The 21,416-nt window shown below is 43.8% G+C and overlaps 2 protein-coding genes across 8 annotated transcripts; one reads left to right on the top strand and one right to left on the bottom strand.

Moving 5' to 3' along the window:
- Positions 1–983: 983 nt before the first annotated feature.
- On the bottom strand, positions 984–20,498 carry LOC139547972 (beta-crystallin A1-2). 6 transcript variants are annotated; one of them, XM_071357226.1, is made up of 7 exons: positions 20,188–20,281; positions 6,619–6,667; positions 4,194–4,257; positions 3,866–3,984; positions 3,401–3,542; positions 2,804–2,946; positions 984–1,530 (listed from the first exon to the last, which is right to left on the bottom strand). In XM_071357226.1, exons 3-7 carry the CDS (start codon positions 4,230–4,232, stop codon positions 1,383–1,385), a joined length of 591 nt encoding a protein of 196 aa, XP_071213327.1. In that variant the 5' UTR covers positions 4,233–4,257; positions 6,619–6,667; positions 20,188–20,281; the 3' UTR covers positions 984–1,382. The 6 variants fall into 6 exon arrangements, with proteins under 6 accessions (XP_071213327.1, XP_071213325.1, XP_071213322.1 ...); XM_071357224.1 differs by having other exon boundaries at positions 20,011–20,278; XM_071357221.1 differs by lacking the exon at positions 6,619–6,667 and having other exon boundaries at positions 20,188–20,498.
- Positions 9,388–13,073, top strand: LOC139547971 (beta-crystallin B1-like). Of its 2 annotated transcripts, none has more exons than XM_071357219.1 (6): positions 9,388–9,495; positions 10,556–10,629; positions 10,824–10,942; positions 11,825–11,957; positions 12,091–12,233; positions 12,347–13,073. In XM_071357219.1, the coding sequence occupies exons 1-6, from the start codon at positions 9,399–9,401 to the stop codon at positions 12,513–12,515; spliced, it is 735 nt and encodes a 244-aa protein (XP_071213320.1). In that variant the 5' UTR covers positions 9,388–9,398; the 3' UTR covers positions 12,516–13,073. The 2 variants fall into 2 exon arrangements, with proteins under 2 accessions (XP_071213320.1, XP_071213321.1); XM_071357220.1 differs by having other exon boundaries at positions 9,460–9,549.
- Positions 20,499–21,416: the final 918 nt, after the last annotated feature.

Genomic DNA, 21,416 nt, shown 5'->3' with positions numbered 1-21,416 from the left:
TCATACAGTATAGGCTATTGATACTAAATTGCATAGGATAGGCCTGACAGACACCATGCATTTAGGCAAGATTTGGCACTGAATTTTATTTTATTTATTTTTCCTATATTTAACTAGGGAAGTCAGTTAAGAACAAATTCTTATTTTCAATGACGGCCTAGGAACAGATTTGACGGCAGAACGACAGATTTGTACCTTGTCAGCTCGGGGATTTGAACTTGCAACCTTTCGGTTATCTTTTTACTGTTTTATTTCTTTACTTACCTATTGTTCACATAACACCTTTTTTTGCACTATTGGTTAGAGCCTCTAAGTACGCATTTCACTGTTGTATTCGGCGCACGTGACAAATAAACTTTGATTTGACAATAGACCTGAGTTTAATTAAAACATTTTACATTACACAAAGTATTTAATTTCACTCATTATTTAATCTTTGTATGGTATGTTGAATTATGGCTAAAATACGTTGATTACTGGAGTTTCGAACCGTGTGCTGTGCTATAGCGTGTAATAAGGGTGTAATATGTGTCAGTTTGCTTTCAGTATGAAGGTCCACTTAGTAGACACTTTATATTTCTTAACAATACTTTCTATATTTCTTATAAGCAAGGGTGAAATTAGTTTGTTCAAGGTGATGGAACTACTGTACATAAAATTAACTGACATTATAGGGTCATTTCAACTAAGAGTTTATAGCTACTTGTCTGCTACTGTAGGCTTGTAAGGGTAGGCCTAGAAGTGGTGGAATGCTGTGGTGTAACTCCAGCCCAGTTTGACCCGTTTTATAGTGACCGGAAACCTGATGCTGAACATGAACCAGTAGATTATAGCCCTTTTGTATGGTAGGCCGGTGCATATTGACATACTCTACTAACTTCTATTACAGATAGTGAAGCCTTCATTAGAAAGTAGTCGCCTACAGAGGAAAGGGCTGAGAAGAGATGCAAGAGAAGACAGTGAAAAGAGTAAAGACACTTGAGCAGGTTAATAGCAGACTTGTATCGCTGTTTATTTTTTTGCTAATTTTGTCTTTATTGATCACTGTGGCTGTGAATTCCCTGTGACAACACTGAAGAACAGCATCAAAGCCTGGGTTGTACCACCACATCACCCGAGACCCTTCACTCCGCTTGATGTGGGATGCATATGTCACTTTTCTATCTTATTCTTTCGTTCTCTCGTTTTTCTTCTTTTGGCGATGTAACAAAACAAAAGTGCTGGAAACAGGTTTGTCGCTGTGGAGCACCAGAAGCTTCAGGAGCCGTCGGTCTTGGAGGTTTAACAGGACTACTGGTCAAGCTTGGAATGATAGGGCGAAGGAGGGATGAGGGGAAAGGAGGAAGAGGAGGGGTGAAAGAGGGAGGAGGCTGTGGACGCTCTTACTGCTGGATGCGACGCAGAGACTGGACCTGGAAGGTCTGAGCGTGGGAGCCCCACTCCCTGTAGTGTTTGTACTCTCCGCCATGACGGTCGCACTCCATGATGTACTGGTAGCCACGGTAACCGGGGAACTGGTAGCACACCCAGCTAAAGAGGAGATGGAGAGGAAGTGGGTGAAGTGAGAAAATACCAGGAAACAAGCCCCAGCCCTTACCCTGTAGAGCAGGGATCGGCAACTGGCGGCCACTTTTGTAGGTCCGGAGATCAAGTTCCACAAAAAAAAATTAAATACTAAAGGTGCAATTTCAAAATTTGGTTGTACATAAGCAGTTTTTTTTCTTCTTATGACAGTCACTCAATTAGCCCATGTCAGCAAACATTTTTCAGATTGGTAAATTAGTCTAGCCAGCTATCTAAACTTGCAGAAATCATCGTTGAATTACCGACCAGTGGCTCCCCATTGATCATCAGATATCATATTAAAACCTGCAAATATTTCTCTCCACCACATGGCAAAATGAGTAGAGTTGCAGCAAACTTACTTTAAAACTGAAACATTTTCTCTATGCTTGCCCCCCAGCCACTGTGGCCCCTCATGATGTTCAGAGTCTAGGCACTTGCAGATCAGAAAGAGTTGGCCTCTACAGTACATGTTAGTCTCTGTATAATATCCAGGGACACCATATAATAGCTATTTCTTTCAAATTTTTCACCATAGTGTCCCTTGAACACATTTGGCAAAGAGAGGTCAGTAAGGTCACAGGACACTCATTTAGATAAATAATCATTTCAGTTCTGAAAGTTTTTTGCTTAGTTATATTATGATCTATTACAGAAAGGATTATGCTCTCACAGTTTATATAGTTATTACAATGGATTTTAATTATATAGTTATTACAATGGATTTTATTCTTACTGCACCTTAAACCTTTTTAGCAGTTTGTCCAAGTTTTGTATTTTTCTCCCCAAATTCGATCTTGTCTCATCGCTGAAACTCCCCAACGGGCTCGGGAGAGGCGAAGGTGGAGTCATGCGTCCCCCAAAACATGACCCACCTAACCCCGCTCCTGAACACCCGCCCACTTAACCCGGAAGCCAGCCGCACCAATGTGTTGGAGGAAACACCGTTCAACTGGCGACTGGGGTCAGCCTGCAGGCACCCGACCCACCACAAGAAGTTGCTAGAGCACGATGAGCCAAGTAAAGCCCCTCCGGCCAAACCCACCGCTAACCCTGACATAGCTGGGCCAATTGTGCGCCATCCTATGGGACAACCCAGGAATGAACCCGGGTCTGTAGATGCAGTGCCATGGACCGCTGCGCCACTGGGGAGGCCTGATTCCTCTATTTCTGATTTGTTATGAGCATAGTCTTCTGTAGTGTGAAAAAGGAAGCCAGGATTTCTACTCCTACTACTTACGCTCCACTCTGGACCTGCATGGATCCGATCTCGTTGTTGCCCCAGCCCATGGCCTGCAGGGAGGGGTAGTCATCGTTCATCTCCCACTGCTTGCCAATGAAGTTCTCCCTTTCGAACACCACAATCTTGGACTCCTTATGGTTCTGTGCAGTTCAGAGAGAGGAGTAGGCAATGTCAGGTTACATTCAACCTGTTTCACTCCAAACTATTTACGAAAGATATACTGTGTAGAACTATGAATGAAAGTATGAAATCTTTGTAATACTGTGTTTTATTCACTTTGTCATTTAGTACTTTCAATAATGCTGGTAGAGGCTATCAAGGACAGCTACTTTTATCTGTTAAATGTAATAATGTCAGTGTCTGTAATACTGAGTAGAGCCAGACTCTGTCAGTGTCACTCACAAGAGCCAGAGACATGGACTGAGGCCAGAACCCAGGCTTCTGTTCCAATATCGGTACTAGCTTACTATGTGAATGTATTGGGCATTCTAAGTGGAATTCTACAATGGATATTGGAACATAGTCCACAGAGGAGAGTGTCTGTCTAGTCTGGCAGGAACAGGAACAGGAAGTAGGCTTGGATAGTACACTCACAGCAGAGCAGACTGGGCGGAAGGACATCAACCTTTCGATGTGGTAGGCGTTGCTGCCGCTCCAGGACTCCCAGCGAGGGTACTCTCCACGCTCCAACACAAACTGCTGCCCGGAGAAGCTGGAGTGCTCGTACCCTACCCAGCTACACATACACAGAGAGACAGAGCGAGGGAAACATGGAAAGTCGGATAGATACAAAGTGATAGAGAGACATAGAGATGAATAGCGAGACATAGTGATGAATAGCAAGACATGGAGATACAGAGGTATAGAGATATACAGTGCATGTGGATAGTTGCAAAGGTGGGGCAAAGACTTTGTCATGTGTCCATGATACAGTATGTGTCTATCAGTATCCCTTAGAAATTGTTGCCTGTGCAATGGCTTGAAGGATAATGTGTAACCTGTCAGGGAGATAAATATCCTACAGTATGTACATGTGTTTTGGGGGGCTGGCTGACTTACGCTCCACACTCGACCTTCAGGGAGCGGATGTTGTCCACACCACACTCCATGATGTTCTGGCAGGAAGCAGTGAACTCCATACGCTTTCCCTGGAAGTTCTCCTGGTCGTAGACAGTGATCTAGGACAGAGGATATAGTGCATATTTGTAATCTGCCCGACCCGCTATTGCTGTTTTTAAAAATATATATTTTTTTACTGTTTTTAACACAACCAGTGTCTCTGCTAGAGAATGCACTTCCGTGTGCAAAGCTTTCCTTTCTCCTCTTACGTCTGTTAAGGAAAAATGGAAAGGGTTGTGGAAACGTGGTGTACCTAACACTGACTCACCTTCCATGGTCCCACTGGGTTAGGAGTAGTCAGCGCCATGTTTGATATCTCAGTAATAATTGACCTGCAGTGCAGAAAGCACACAGTCACAGACAGTCACGCAGTCACATTTCTGTTTGGCCTTACAGGGAGACCAGGGTAGACCTGACTAAACCCCAAATGGACCTCATCTCCACTCAGCTCTAGCTCTTGCATCAGTCTGTGCCCAGCAGCTAATGCCCAAATATATTAATGTAATGGTTATGCTAATGTGGCTGGAACTAGAGAATCTATGCAAGAGACTCATGACAAGCCCAAACAAAGCACTGCCCTGGCTGTTGCTGATGATAATACAATGCACATAGGGCTGAGGGAGGAGATGCACACCACAAAAACAGCTAGCTAAAGAGAGGAGCGACGATACAAAAACAGCTAGCTAAAGAGAGGAGCGACGATACAAAAACAGCTAGCTAAAGCCAGAGCGATGATACAAAGCAGAAAATGGATACAAACAGAGAAGTGCAAATACTATAGTATAATACTGGGAAAAATCCTCTCTAATACATAGGCCTGGTATCTACCGTTGGTATGTAATACCACAAATAAAATGGTACAATGCAAAGCATCCATCCACATTTCTGAATGATATGTGATAATTATGTTTTTCTTTATTAGTTGTTATAAATTCTACATTGTGAACCATTGTGTCATGTGCCTGTAAGTCATGCCATTGTCACACCCTGAGTGTTGTAAAGTAAACTGTGCTGTTGATGGCGTCATGTATGATGTTGACTATGATGACGATTGGCGTGTCCATTTAGAGAATGTGTGTGTGCGTATGACCCTTTCTATACATTCCCAAGGCTCAGCAGAAAACAGCAAAGGAAAAAAACAGGACAATGGACAATGTAAATGGACAACAATGCTGGCAAAAGGCTGAACGGTCTAAAGATGGAGGGCTTACCTGACCTACCCCAAAAAATTGCTGTGTAGCGCTCAAGGGGGGCTCCACAAAACGATGTCCTGACCCCTGAGTAAACGGGCCTATTTATACACAGTGGTGGTAAATGGAGCCCAGGCCTGTGGGACGGGGTAGGAGTCAGCACATTGCTGGGCCCTCCATTGTTCCATACTGAGCCACAGGGCTTTAGGCTCTCCCCCGCCTACCATGGTGTGCTGGTGTACTGGTCTGGACGCAGGGCACCGTGCCCAGTGCCGATTAACACAAGCCCCTGGACAAGCGTCCGGACCCCATGATTATACAGACATAGACTACACCCAGTCCTGGTCATAGCCCAACCCCTAACCCACGACATGATTGCAGTAGTTAATGTATATGCTGTTGAGAGAAAAGATAGAGACACACGTCAGAAAGAGGATGTACCAAAATTCTAACCATTTAAAAATGTGTTTCTTAGATGACAATTGGGGAGATCAATGAGCCAATTAGAAGCTGGGGATGATTAGGTGGCCATGATGGTCAGATTGGGAATTTAGTCAGGACACCAGGGTTAACATCCCTACTCATACAATAAGTGCCATGGGATCTTTAGCGACCACAGAGAGCCAGGACACCCATTTCACGTTGCATCTGAAAGACAGCACCCTACACAGAGCAATGTCCCCAATCACTGCCTTGGGGAAATGATTTATTTTTTGACCAGAAGAAGGTGTCTCCTACTGGCCCTACAAACACCACTTCCAGCAGCATCTGGTCTCCCATCCAGGACCAACCCTGAGATTGAGATTTAAGCCAGAAGTGGGATGCAGGGTGTTATGCTGCTGGCTCCATTCACTGTAGTTTTTTTGTGGACAAAACAGTACAGTGAATACTGTAGTATAGTGAAGTATTTCAAAAAAAAAATTGCCTTTTAACTAGGCAAGTATTTTACAGTTAACTACAGTATAAAAACTGTAGTATACAGTATACTACAGTACTTAATGTAGTGTTTTTTGCGGATTGTAGTATACCATAATATGTACTGTAGTGTTTTTGCTGACTGTAGTATTTACTGTAGTGTTCTTGCAGACACTACTATAGTATTTTTGTTTTATTATCTTTGACATAGAAGTGCAGGCTTTCTCCTTGAGGAAACCTACTGGAGAAATACTAAACGAGAACATTTTCCTTAAAGGGTAACTCTCAACCCAAATTTCATCCTTTGCCCATGTCACGCCCTGACCTTAGTTCCTTTGTTATGTCTCTATTTTGGTTTGTTCAGGGCGTGAGTTGGGGTGGGCATTCTATGTTTTTGTTCTATGTTTTATAATTCTATGTGTTTGGCCCGAGTGTGGTCTCTGATTGAGAACCATACTTAGGTCATCCCACCTGTGTTTTGTGGGTAGTTGTTTTCTGTTGTGTGTCTGCACCAGCCAGAACTGTTTCGGTCGTTCACGTTGTTATTTTTGTTATTTCAGTGTTCATTAAATAAATATGGACACGTACCGCGCTGCACCTTGGTCCTCTCCTTCCAACAGCCGTTACAGCTCAACCCCTTCAAATTTAAAACAAAATACATTCAGGTGAGACGTTGTGGCTGGGGGGAATTTTTCATAAATATACATTTGGGTGGGGGGGTAGTTGTACCTGATCCCAACACTTTCTCACTAAAGCATACTTACCAGAAGTCCATTGGCACGCTCTGATAATAAGATTGTGCATCTAGAGCAAACACTCCTCTGGACAGTTAGCTCACAGTGGTAAGGTGCAGAGTTCCTGACATCTATTGCAACTTGCGGTGTAATTTTGAATTCCCGAAGGAAATGTAACTTACTGCCTTTTGAATTTTGTTTAATGTCAGTGGTCTAGTCAAGGAAGCATCATGCAAATATTGACACACTCCACTTACCACAGCCTGGTCTCATAGACTAGATGTAACATTAGTATGATATGGTACGTTTGGTATGGTTACATAAGACCAATGGTTACTTAAGGCAAAATGAAAGTAGGGTGGTTGGTCAGGGTGCAACTTTAGCATTTTAGCTAATTAGCAACTTTTCAACTGCTTACTACTTTTTAGCTACTTTGCAACTGCTTAGATGGTTAGCTAACCCTTCCCCTAACCTTAACCCTTCTCCTAACCCTTTAACCTAACTCCTAAACTTAACCCTAACTTTAACCCTAACCCCTAGCCTAGATAATGTTAGCAGCCAGCCATCTAGCTACCTAGCTAGAATTTGTAACATATCATACGTTTTGCAAATTTGTAACATATTCGTAAAATATAATATGAATTGCAATTCGTATCATATCAGGACTCTCCATAGGGTGGTGCGGTCTGCACAACGCATCACCGGGGGCAGACTACCTGCCCTCCAGGACACCTACAGAACCTGATGTCACAGGAAGGCCAAAAAGATCATCAAGGAGAACAACCACCCGAGCCACTGCCTGTTCACCCTGCTTCCACCCAGAAGGCGAGGTCAGTACAGGTGCATTAAAGCTAGACTGAAAAACAGCTTCTATCTCAAGGCCATCAGACTGTTAAACAGCCATCACTAGCACAGAGAGGCTGCTGCCTACATACAGACTTGAAATCATTGGCCACTTTAGTAAATGGAACACTAGTCACTTTAATAATGTATATACTGTATTCTATACTATCTACTGCATCTTAGCCTATGCCGCTCTGACATCCATATATATATTCTTATTCCATAACTTACTTAGATTTGTGTGTATTAGGTATTTGTTGTGAAATTGTTAGATATTGCTGCACTGTTGGAACTAGAAGCACAAGCATTTCGCTACACTCGCAATAACATCTGCTAACCATGTGTACTGTATGTGACCAATAAAATTTGATTTTGATTTGAAACAGGTAATGGACATCCACAAATGAATAGATACCATACGAAACATAACATATCATACTAAATGGAGTGTCCCGGATTTACATACAAAATAATACGAAATGCTTTGAGACCAGGTTGCTTACAAGACCATTGCCACATAAGGTACGCTCTCACCTGCTTTTATAGTAAGCCTTGAGGTGGTACCACCCAGCACATCTAGAACGGAGTGTATTTCATACCGAACCCCTCCCTTTTGATGACAGAGGCACAATCACGATTTCAATGGTAGAGTTGAACCGCATGGGCTGCATCTCAATCCTCCGCATCTGCGGTGGAAGGCGGCCGAGCTACAGCGGTGTTTGTCAGACCATGTGACATCCCGAAAATCGGTCTTCTCACAAATGACCATAGCATCTGAACCATTTAGGCTACAAACTAATATGACTCCATAAGTGTCACGGGACTCATCTGAAGGTAACCCATACAAATGAATGGAAGTATGGAGATGGTTAAATATATATTATTCTTTTTTTTATTTTTTTTATCCTGCGCTTTCTTATGTCTCCTAGATATAGGACAGACACTTCAAATCCTTATTATTTATTTTTTGGACTGTCTTTGTTGCCATTTATGAAGGTGTTATTCAATGCATTTCTATGGGCTATAGTAGTAAATATGTTTTTTCTACCTAAGTGTCCTACATTTCAAAATCAAATAGCTAAATGATCCATGATTTGATCATCTTAAAACAATTCCATATGTTAGCTTAGTAGAATCCCCCCCCCCCCCCCTCCCAACAGCTTAGACTTGTAGAGTATATTAAGCACCATTATCAATAAGCACTATTTCTATCCTAATCCACTTGATCGCCCCCTTTATCTTTGACATGATGTACTATATAATGTGACACCTGTACCAAACATGCTTTACAAAACTGCTTTCTTCACCCAACTGTACCTGATGATTTCCACTTAGGCCAGGCAGAGAATATCTAGCTATGTCATGTTCTGACTGTTTCACTGTAAACCATTCTTGTATTGTAAAATGACATGGGTGCCAAGTCCTTTTGCTGTGTTCCTCTCACTATACTAGATGTTGGCAGTCTGACAGACACTACTGTCCGTTGAGGTGTCTATATGCTATAGCAGAAAACAAAACCTAGCAAACACCAAACTGTGTGTGCATACCTGCCTCCCTGCGTGCCAGTTCCAACTGAACAGTAGCCGGCCCGCCTATTCGCACTACACACAATAGGTCAGCACATTGCTTGCTCTGCTAGAGAGAGCGAGACAGCGAGAGATCCACCACACAGCACAGGACAACAAAGCGAGCAGCCGACTCAGCATGGCTTAGTGGAGATCAAGCAAAGAGAACCCTGCTCATCCAATGACGAGGTGGGATCCCGGCCCAATAGGCGGCATGGGGATGTAAATGTATATATATCCCTACTCTGGGGGCATGATTTCAACTCATAGGCTTATCTTTCTGGACGTCCGTTCCTCCCTTGTACCTGACAACCAGCCACTTGGTGAGATTCACGCTCAGGGAAGGGGGTTGTGAGCGAGAGAGATGGGGGGCAAAGGTGTGGTCTCTTCGTCCCATTACCTAAATCAAGGACTGTCAAATTGAAGCTTTTGACTTCAATTAACTCTGGGATGTTCTTTGTCTTATATCAAGAGAGTGATGTTTTGCATTACTTTGACGTTCTGTCTGTTCCGTGGTTCATTTAATGGGAAATGGCGGTGAGAGAGATGAGCCCATGTTTGACTGTGATCTTCTCTCAGCTCAGTAATACTACATGACAGGCCTACCTGCATCTGGCAGATGAAAGTGTGCTCAGTGTCACTGAATTTAGTAATTGTAAGAAATATGTTTGAGCATGTTGTTTAAAAAAGATTTTTAGAGATTTTATTTTTTCACAGAGGAATTGCTCTTTATGGAATATTTAGTGGGGGTAAATTGCACAGGCAAGTCTCTTAGAACAGGCTTCAACATCAAAAGGTGTGTTTTGGGGTAGAGTTAATGATAGAGGAAAAAGCCTATAAACCAGTCTAGATTAAGACCTCGAGTGACTAGATACAAGTAGATTATGTTCTCATTAATAGTTTGGGTGGATAAGTGGGTTTTGATATGGAGTTTTGCCAAAAGACGAATATTGAAATCTGTTTATAGTCATTGAGTTGAACATGAACTACTGTTGGTCTTTTTTTCTCTTTTGTATATGAAACCTGTGGGAAACATTCTTTTATCTATTTAGCTGAACAGATATGACTCTTGACGGGCCAGGGGCCTGTTGAATAGATACACAGCTGGGGCATGGGCTGCAGATAGCTTAGTGGTTAAGGGTGTTGGGCCATTAACTAAAAGTTCGCTGGTTTGAATCTCTGAGCCAACGAGGTGAAAAAATCTGTTGATGTTCCCTTGAGCAAAGCACTTAACCCTAGTTGCCCTGGATAAGAATGTCTGCTAAATGACTAAAATGAGTGTCACAATATGAAGGTCAAAGGAAGCTGTTTTTCCAAGAGGCTAGGCTTTAACCTCTCTCCCTCTTTATTTCTCTTCCTCCCTCTCTTCCTGTTTGGCCACAGATTCAACCATGTCCCACTCCGGAGCCCAGGGCAGCATTGGGAGCCACCCAGCCATGGGGCTGCGTGCCCACAAAGTAGGTCAACACACTTTTTTTAACAAACTACTTACCATAACTAATAATCTCTAGCGAAGATACAGCATTTCCAGTTGTTTTAAATGCCCAAGACCGGCATCTTGATCAAAGATCTCCATATCAAATCATTAACAGTATTATATTATAGCTTATTACGGTAAATTACCATACTGTGGTATTCGCTATCTTTACAGATGTACCTGTTTGAGTTTGAGAACTTCCAGGGTCGTATGATGGAGTGCATCACTGAGTGCCGTAACCTGTGTGAGAAGAACTTTGAGAGGATCGGCTCCATCAGGGTGGAGTGTGGACCGTACGTCATATCTAACTTCATCTGTTTACATAGAAGATTAAAAAATACATTCATAGGGATTCATATTATTCGAGCCATTAGAGTGAAGTTGTCAGCTGGAGCATGTCCAGAAGAAAGCTTGCAGAATAATTCTGAGCGGGTCGTACACCAGCTACTGGGAAGCCCTCAAAACCCTCAGAATCATGTCCTTCGACAGCAGACGGGAGCAGATCTGCCTGACATTTGCTAAATCCCCACAGAACTCCCAGTTTGCAGACTGGCTCCCCCCTACCAGACCTCAGATTACTGGACAGGCAACCCGCAACAGCCACAAACTGAACACTCCCATAACACACACAGGCCGCTATCAGAACTCTCCCATTCCATACTTCACTAAACTGATCAATACACACACCATATAGCCCAGGGCCTTAGAAATGCCTTCCTAAGAACTCTGAAGATGCCTTTTCTAAAGCTGCCACCCCAAACCTTGTTGTCGTAGTATTGTTGTTTTGTATATATTACATATTTTTACCTTTTATTATATTATATTAAGTGTTTTGATAGTACAATCCTGAACTATTTGATAATTATGTGATTGATGTTATGATTGTAAATTGGTTTACAATTCAGTCTATGACTGAGAGAAACCAATAAAACCTACTAATACTAACGTTATCTTAGTCCAATGAGACACCTGATACATAGTTAATTTACAACATGCAATTTCCAATGATACATGACTTTTGCGATGAACATGTGACATCTAACATGATGTCACCTAGGAACCTTCTAATCACTTAGCTGTACCTAGCCTCAAGGCTTCTGATCATAAGAGTTGTGTTAATTCATTATAAGTGTGTTATAGTTGTGCTGTAACACTTTTATAATGTCCCCATACAGCTGGGTGGGCTATGAGCAGCAGAACCTGAGTGGAGAAATGTTCATGCTGGAGAAGGGAGAGTACCCCCGCTGGGATACCTGGAGCAACAGCTACAGGTGTGACCGCTTCATGTCCGTCAGGCCCGTTCGCATGGTTAGTCTATCCATCCATCCACTACATGGATACTCTAGTCTAACTGGCTTCCCCTCCTTGTCTGAGGGATGTGGGTGAATAGGGGGTAAACTCTATTGCTGATATCCCTCCCTCTGTCCCTCTATGCCTACAGGACACCCAGGACCACAAGATCTGCCTGTTTGAGTGTAATAACTTTGAGGGCCGTAAGATGGAGGTGTGTGATGAGGATATCCCCAGTCTGTGGTCCTACGGCTTCCAGGACCGTGTGGCCAGTATCCAGGTCACTGGTGGAACGTGAGTTGGCATATTAACTTATCAATCAATCCATCCATCTACACATCCATTTGATTTAAGATGTTAACTTCCATTTCTCTCACTCATTATCTGTCTGTTTCTCTGGATGACAGTTGGGTTGGCTACCAGTACCCCGGTTACCGTGGCTACCAGTACGTGTTCGAGTGCGGTGTCTTCAAGCACTGGAACGAGTGGGGCGCCCACCATCCCCAGATCCAGTCCATCCGTAGAGTGAGGGACATGCAGACACATCGCAGAGGCTGCTTTGAGTGGACCGTCTAGAAGGGGCCAGGAAGGTGACGGGTCATGGGCCAGCAGGACAGAGGGGAAGGGGCCTGGCTTGCCCTGGAGCTAACCATCCCTGGGTCTGGAGCTCCATCTTGGAACTCCACACAGCCAACATAAGCTAACAGCGTACATCACTGGCTCCACCTCAATCACTTTTACAAGTAGCAACATTCAGGGTGTGTGTACTGTGATGCACAATCCTTGAATGAAGACAGTGCCACCTAATGGGCAAAAGTTCCTACTGCAGTTCACCTGCAGCTGACTTCCACAATGCCTGAATATAATAATACTGGTGAAAGTGATAGCTGTACTCTCTGTTCCAAGACCTGATGGAATTATAGCATGAGAATATTTATGATATTTATGATGGGGATTTTAATTGGAGAAAGGGAATTAGTTAACAAAGATTTTAATAAGTTATATAACTTCATTAGTTTGTGTTCACTAGTTTGTTTCCATATCTGCAAACCCAATTTATTTTATACATCTTAGTTGCTTATGTGTTTCTTAGCTATATACCTAATGATGCCGAATAAGCTTGTTCATTACAATGCTCTACCCTCCTGCGATCTGTGAATGATTTTAGCGAGCAGAGATACTACATACTGCTCTCACTCGTCCCTAAGCTATGATGGACAGCTGCCAGCTCTCTGTGCTCTGTCCATGCCCTGCAGTGAGCTCAATCATCCACGGGAGGCACTGTTTCCCCATGTACTCTCCCCCAAGGCCACATTCTAGTCTAGGGATTGCACCTCAACCATAATTTCCCCAATGACATTCTACCTTCAAGGCTTCAAAGCTATGCCCATGACCCACTCAATCTAGGGCAGTGATGCTATGCCCATGACCCACTCAGTCTAGGGCAGTGAGGCTGTCTGAAGGAGGAAGTGAGCTAGGGGGCATGATTGGGAGACAGGCTGCTGTAGACTACCTGGTAGTGTTTTTCTAGACATGCTGACCTTTTGGGAGACCCCTCCCCCCTCTTAATGATGGGGTTGCTGAGGAATTTTGTTATATACACTATATATTTCTCAGGGATGCTGGCATCTGGAAAGCAACTTTCCAATAAAATAAAAAAATGAATGAAGATTCCTAACCTCAGTGCTGGAAATGCAATCAGTGGCTCATGTCAAGTTACTTGTTTGACTTTTTGTTCTCTTGTGTGTTGTATGATTACCTGTGGTGTTTGTCCCACGTTTTCATATAAGTTATGCTGAACATTCAAAACATTATTCCACATAATATGGATATCCTCACAAAGGCAATCCTGCATCAACATCAACAGTGACAAATTGTAACCATATCATGTTCATGCAATCCAACAAATAGTCCATGAGCCAGACCCCCAAATTTGGACTGTCGGGGGATCACTTGGGCCGATGTCAGAGTGATTTTTTTACATTTTTAAGTCTATGTCCCTAATGTTGGAAAATGTGTGATAGCAGTGCAGCAATGGTAGCTTTCTGTGTGTTATCACTCTTTCTTTCATCCCTCCATCCCAATGTTTTTTCATAGGGAATTTACCCTATGACAAACAATGTCAATATGCAACAAGTTATTTCTCGCTTATACCCTTTAATCATATATCCATGGAAAGCTTAGATTCACAGTTATACATCAGACACATGTTCAGAAAGTTCAGGTCAACAGAACTTTGATCTCTGACCTCTAGGGTACATATCAAAATTACCTGTATAAATGGCTTTAAATCAGAAACCCTGATACATTTTAAACTTTGTTTGACAGGTGGTTCTGAAAGATCATGAAATTACCTTTCAAATGATATACAGTACCAGTCAAAAGTTTGGATACACCTACTCATTCAAGGGTTTTTATTTATTTATTTTCTACATTGTAGAATAATAGTGAAGACATCAAAACTATGGAATAACACATATGGAATCATGTAGTAACCAAAAAAGTGTTAAACAAATATATTATATATTTTACGTTCTTCAAAGTAGCCACCATTTGCCTTGATGACAGCTTTGGCAGTGGTGGAAAAGGTATCCAACTGTCATACTTGAGTAAAAGTCCCCCAGTAAAATTCTACTTGAGTAAAAGTCTAAAAGTATTTGGTTTTAAATATACTTAAGTATCAAAAGTAAAAGTATAAATAATTTCTAATTCCTTATATTAATCAGACCAAATGGCACCATTTTCTTGTTTTTTATTTATTTACGGAAAGCCAGGGGCACACTCCAACATCATTTGCAAACAAAGAATGTGTGTTTAGTGAGTCCGCCAGATCAGAGGCAGTAGGGAAGACCAGGGATGTTCGGTTGACGTGAATTTGACTATTTCCCCTGTCCTGCTAAGCATTCAAAATGTATCAAGTACTTTTGGGTGTCAAGGAAAATGTATGGAGTAAAAAATACAATATATTCTTAAGGAATGTAGTGAAGTAGAAGTAAAAGTAGTCAAAAATATAAATAGTAAAGTACAGATACCCCAAAAAATTACTTAAGTAGTACTTTAAAGTATTTTTACTTAAGTACTTTACACCACTGAGGTTTGCACACTCTTGGCATTCTCTCATCCAGCTTCATAAGGAATGTTTTTCCAACAGTCTTGAAGAAGTTCCCACATATGCTGAGCACTTGTTGGCTGCTTTTCCTTCACGATGCGGTCTAACTCATCCCAAACCATCTCAATTGGGTTGAGGTCGGGTGATTGTGGAGGCCAGGTCATCTGATGTACTGCTCCATCACTCTCCTTGGTCAAATAACCCTTACACAGCCTGGAGCTGTGTTTTGGGCCACTGTCCTGTTGAAAAACAAATGATAGTCCCACTAAGCGCAAACCAGATGGGATTGTTAAACAGCCATCACTAACATTGAGTGGCTGCTGCCAACATACTGACTCATCTCTAGCCACTTTAATAATGAAAAATTGATGTAATAAATGTATCACTAGCCACTTTAAACAATTCCACATTATATAATGTTTACATACCCTACATTACTCATCTCAAATGTATATTCTGTTCTCTATACCATCTACTGCATCTTGCCTATGCCGTTCGGCCATCGCTCATTCATATATTTTTATGTACATATTCTTATTCATTCCTTTACACTTGTGTGTATAAGGTAGTTGTTGTGAAATTGTTAGGTTAGATTACTTGTTAGATATTACTGTATGGTCGGAACTAGAAGTACAAGCATTTCGCTACACTCGCATTAACATCTGCTAACCATGTGTATGTGACAAATAACATTTGATTTGATTGCGTATCGCTACAGAATGCTGTGGTAGCCATGCTGGTTAAGTGTGCCTTGAATTCAAAAAAAATCACAGACAGTGCCACCAGCAAAGCACCCCCACAACATCACACCTCCTCCTCCATGCTTCACGGTAGTAACCACACATGTAGAGATCATCCATTCACCTACTCTGCGTCTCACAAAGACACGGCGGTTGGAACTAAAAATCAAAAATTTGGACTCATCAAACCAAAAGACAGATGTCCACCGGTCTAATGCCCATTGCTCATCTCTTCTTATTGGTGTCCTTTAGCAGTAGTTTCTTTGCAGCAATTAGACCATGAAGGCCTGATTCATGCAGTCTCCTCTGAACAGTTGATTTTGAGATGTGTCTGTTTCTTTCTTTTCCCCCCCCCCCCCTTTTCTCCCCAATTTTCATGGTATCCAATTGTTAGTAATTACTATCTTGTCTCATCGCTACAACTCCCGTACGGGCTCGGGAGAGACGAAGGTCGAAAGCCATGCGTCCTCCGAAACACAACCCAACCAAGCCGCACTGCTTCTTAACACAGTGCGCCTCCAACCCGGAAGCCAGCCGCACCAATGTGTCGGAGGAAACACCGTGCACCTAGCTGCCTTGGTTAGCGCGCACTGCGCCCGGCCCGCCCCAGGAGTCGCTGGTGCGCAGCAATGAGACAAGGATATCCCTACCGGCCAAACCCTCCCTAACCCGGACGACGCTAGGCCAATTGTGCGTCGCCCCACGGACCTCCCGGTCGCGGCCGGCTGCGACAGAGCCTGGGCGCGAACCCAGAGTCTCTGGTGGCACAGCTAGCGCTGCGATGCAGTGCCCTAGACTACTGCGCCAACCGGGAGGCCCTAGATGTGTCTGTTTCTTGAACTCTGTGAAACATTTATTTGGGCTGCAATCTGAGGTGCAGTTAACTCTAATTTATTTTCGGCAGCAGAGGTAACTCTGGCTCTTCCTTTCCTGTGGCAATCCTCATGAGAGCCAGTTTCATCATAGCGCTTGATGGTTTTTGCGACTGTACTTGAAGAAACGTTTCAAATTCTTGAAATTTTCCGGATTGACTGACCTCCATGTCTTAAAGTAATGATGGACTGTCATTTCTCTTTGCTTATTTGAGCTGTTCTTGCCATAATATGGACTTGTTTTTTTTTTACAAAATAGGGCTATCTTCTGTATACCCCCCTACCTTGTCACAACACAACTGATTGGCTCAAACGCATTAAGAAGGAAAGAAATTCCACAAATTAACTTTTAACAAGGCACACCTGTTAATTGAAATGCATTCCAGGTGACAACCTCATGAAGCTGGTTGAGAGAATGCCAAGAGTGTGCAAAGCTGTCATCAAGGCAAAAGGTTGTGTCACGACGTCCGCCGAAGTTGGTCCCTCTCCTTGTTCGGGCGGCGTTCGGTGGTCGAAGTCACCGACCTTCTAGCCATCGCTGATCCTCTTTTCATTTTCCTTTGGTTTTGTCTTGTCTTGTATCACACCTGGTTTCAATCCTATTCATTACATGTTGTATATTTAACCCTCTGTTCCCCCTCAATGTCCTTGTCGGTGATTGTTTGCTTGTAAGCATCGTGCAAGTTATGTTCCACAGCGGCCTTGGTCGCACCTGTCGGTGGATTTTCTGACTGTTCTTCCACTCTCACAGGGTAACACCGCGATCCTGGTCGTTGTGGATCGTTTCTCTAAGTCCTGTCGTCTCCTCCCTCTGCCCGTTCTCGCTACGGCCCTACAAACTGCGGAGGCCTTATTTACACACGTCTTACGGCACTACGGGGTGCCTGAGGATATAGTGCCTGATCGGAGTCCCCAGTTCATGTCTAGGGTCTGGAAGGCGTTCATGGAAAGTCTGGGGTCTCGATCAGCTTTACTTCAGGTTTTCACCCTGAGAGTAATGGGCAGGTGGAGAGAGTGAACCAGGATGTGGGCAGGTTTCTTATGGTCCCATTGCCAGGACCGGCCGGGGGAGTGGGCGGAGTTCGTGCCCTGGGCCGAGATGGCACAGAACTCGCTCCGCCACTCCTCCACTAACATCTCTCCCTTCCAGTGTGTACTAGGGTACCAGCCTGTTCTGGCGCCTTGGCATCAGGGTCAGACCGAGGTTCCTGCGGTGGACGACTGGTTCAGGCGCGCGGAGGAGACATGGGAAGCCCTCCGTGTCCACCTTCAGCAGGCCGTGACGCGCCAGAAGGTTAATGCAGATCGCCACCGCAGTGAGACGGACCGGGTCTGGCTCTCGACCCGAAACCTGCCCCTCCACCTGCCCTGCCGGAAGCTGGGTCCGCGGGTTGTGGGGCCATTTAAAGTCCTGAAGAGAGTGAACAAGGTTTGTTATAGGTTACAGCTTCCACCCGATTACCGTATTAACTCCTCGTTCCATTTGTCTCTCCTCAGGCCGGTGGTGGCTGGCCCGCTCCAGGAGTCTGAGGTGCGGGAGGTTCCTCCGCCCCCTCTGGACATCGGGGGGGCCCCGGCGTACTCCGTTCGCTCCATACTGGATTCGAGGCGACGGGCCTTCAGTATCTCGTGGAGTGGGAGGGGTACGGTCTGGAGGAGAGGTGCTGGGTTCCGGTCGAGGACGTGTTGGACCCATCTATGCTGCAGGAGTTCCACCGTCTTCGTCCGGATCGCCCTGCGCCTCGCCCTCCTGGTCGTCCCCGAGGCCGGTGTCGACGCGCTGCTGGAGCCGCTCGTCAGGGGGGGAGTACTGTTACGACTTCCGCCAAAGTTGGTCCCTCTCCTTGTTTGGGCGGCTTTCGGCGGTCGAAGTCGCCGACCTTCTAGCCATCGCTGATCCTCTTTTAATTTTCCTTTGGTTTTGTCTTGTCTTGTATCACACCTGGTTTCAATCTCATTCATTACATGTTGTGTATTTAACCCTCTGTTCCCCCTCATTGTCCTTGTCGGTGATTGTTAGTTTGTAAGCATTGTGCAAGTTATGTTCTGGTGTGTGACGGGTTTTGTACCCACTTGTATTATTTTGTATATTTTGGTTTTCTGAGTTTTTTTAGCACTTATTAAACTGCTCCGTTTATACCAAGTTCGATCTCCTGCACCTGACTTCCCTGCCACCAGCACACACCCTTACAGGTTGCTACTTTGAAGAATCTCAAATATATACTTTTTTGTTTACTACATGATTCCATGTGTTATTTCATAGTTTTGATGTCTTCACTCTTATTCTACAATGTAGAAAAGAGTAAAAATAAAAAACCCTTGAATGAGTAGGTGTGTCCACACTTTTGACTGGTACTGTATAATATAACCAACTTTGAAAGCATCAGCTGCAACTATTGTTTAAAAATCGCCCATATTGTGCCATTGACATTAGAATGTTGGACGTTTAGTCATATAATTCCATGTAATGTGGCAGCTACGTTTTTGGATTGTAACTTTGGTGATAGAGGCACACGGTAGAACAGGGTTTAAAAAAAGATTTGTAGCTATAGGGCCATCACATAATTCACTAGCCCCACAGAAGCTCTTTTCCAATATGGCTACCAAACAACTCAATGTGGTCTTATCATAACATTTTGCAGGACCATAACTGTATGAAATATAATTGTAATATGCCCTGAAATATCTTAAAATGTTCATAGTGATGTAGAATACACAACCACGTCTGGCACTTGTGCCAGATAAGGTATATAAGGATGTTAAATTATTCACAGAATTTTGGTACGAATGTGTCCAAAATGCTGTCTGAATCGCTGATTCCTTCAGATATGATCAGTAATGGCAAAATATCTGCAAACATGTAAATTGCATATGTACACGTGAATAGTCATGGATGTGAGCTGATTAAAAGGGACAACTGCTTGACATGACCTACACTGGCCAAGTGGCCATTTTTACAGTTTCTGGGAGTCATGTAATGATCATGTCATAAATTGATGAGAAGTTACAGTAACAATTGAATGAGTCATACATAGGCTGTTCAATGCGGATGCGCATGTCCATGCGCTAGTTGGCCACCGCAGAGATGCATGTAGGGTGAAAGGACTCCGTTTATGTGAGAATATCCTGCTATCATTTGAGTTTATATGTATTTTCATGAACGGTTTATGATGCTTTCGTATGAGCGCAGACGACCCACCACATCCTTCCTTCCTCTCTCTACGTTCTGAAGTCAGTAAACCCCCGCCACCACCACACGCGCGCTCCAAGAGCAAGGGCTATTCAGCCGCCGCACACAAGCAGTCACGGACAGACGGGTTTAAAGAACTTTAAGGATTTAAATTACATACCGAGTGAGAGAGCCGTTGAGCCTTGGGTGAGGGAGGGAGAGAGACTGATTTGTATCTTCACCAGATCGGGAGGGGGAGGAGGCACGGAGAATGAGCTATTCTTGTACCAGCACAGAGTGTAATAGCCAGGACGCACCTAACGCCAGTGCGAAGAAAGCGGTTACTAATAATACGAACCGTGGCAGCGGAGATCTCGACAGCAGCAGCAGAAGCCCTAGTTCCCGCCAGTCGCAACCCAAACCGCTCGTGGCCATGAAAGTGAAGAAAGGCTGCAACTCGACAGATGCTGGGGTCCCGGTTACATCGGAAGACGAGTTGCTAAGAAACCCCGTAATATCGCCTGAGGATGTACTTGGGTTACAGAAGATCACTGAAAGTAAGTAGACTACTAATTGGTCTGAAGGGTAGCCTGAACCGTTCTGGCCACAGCGCACCTGCTGTTGCTCGGATGCCTGATGCCTGGCATGAAGCATCCGGTCCACAGCAACAACGTTACATTGTTAACGTGCAGCCAGCCATCCATCTATTCATCCATCCGCGTAGTAGCATATTAGTTGCCCTCGTGCCAGGTTTTCATTTTCAAGGGTATACTGCCAGTGCATTGGATAGCGACATAGAGGAACATTAGGCTAAAGTAGTATATTTGTGGAAATACAGGTTATATAGGCTAGCGAAATGTATACTTGAATGTTTCTGTGTGGGCATAATAGATAATGATGTAAGACATGGGAGTAGGCTATCAGCCTCTAGCTCAGACAGGTTTAGTAGACCGGAACATAGGTATGCACACAACCCTGTGTGTGTGTGTGTGTGTGTGTGTGTGTGGGAGAGAGAGAGAGAGAGAGAGAGAGAGAGAGAGAGAGAGAGAGAGAGAGAGAGAGAGAGAAATAGAGAAATAGAGGGAGAGAGAAGGAGCTAGAAAGAGGGATAAAGACAGAGAAGGTTGGAGCAAGCGAGAGAGAGTGTGTAAATAGTCCTTTTGAACCAGACAGGCAGGGATTCGTGTAATTGTTCTTTCTAATGACCGCTGTTGTCCACGTTGATGAAAAAAAGAAAATCAGACTTTTCTTAAATCCTTTCCCCAACCCGAAGAACCTGTTTCCTCTTAGGTAACAGGTGGTCAGTGCTCTGTGCCTGCCAACTGAGATTGAGACAGTCAGAGCCTATTTAAAGATCTGTATTAGATTGTTACATGACACAATAACACAGCTACAGTCACTTGGGACACAGATAGGCTTTTTGTTGTTGTTGTTGTTGTTGTTGTATAAAACACATCCACTCTCTGTTCCTTCTGCATTCACACTAGGTTACTGGTGACTGGTGAGCTGTAAAAGTAATTTTACAGGGTCATCTTTATGTCAACTACCTAGTGCATCATGGTTCTATCAAGTGGCTTTGTCCTGGTC

This window comes from Salvelinus alpinus, chromosome 21, assembly GCF_045679555.1.
Source record: "Salvelinus alpinus chromosome 21, SLU_Salpinus.1, whole genome shotgun sequence".
Classification (NCBI taxonomy): Eukaryota; Metazoa; Chordata; class Actinopteri; order Salmoniformes; family Salmonidae; genus Salvelinus; species Salvelinus alpinus.
Note: the sequence above shows the minus strand (reverse complement) of the source record. Positions and strands in the feature narration are given on the sequence as shown.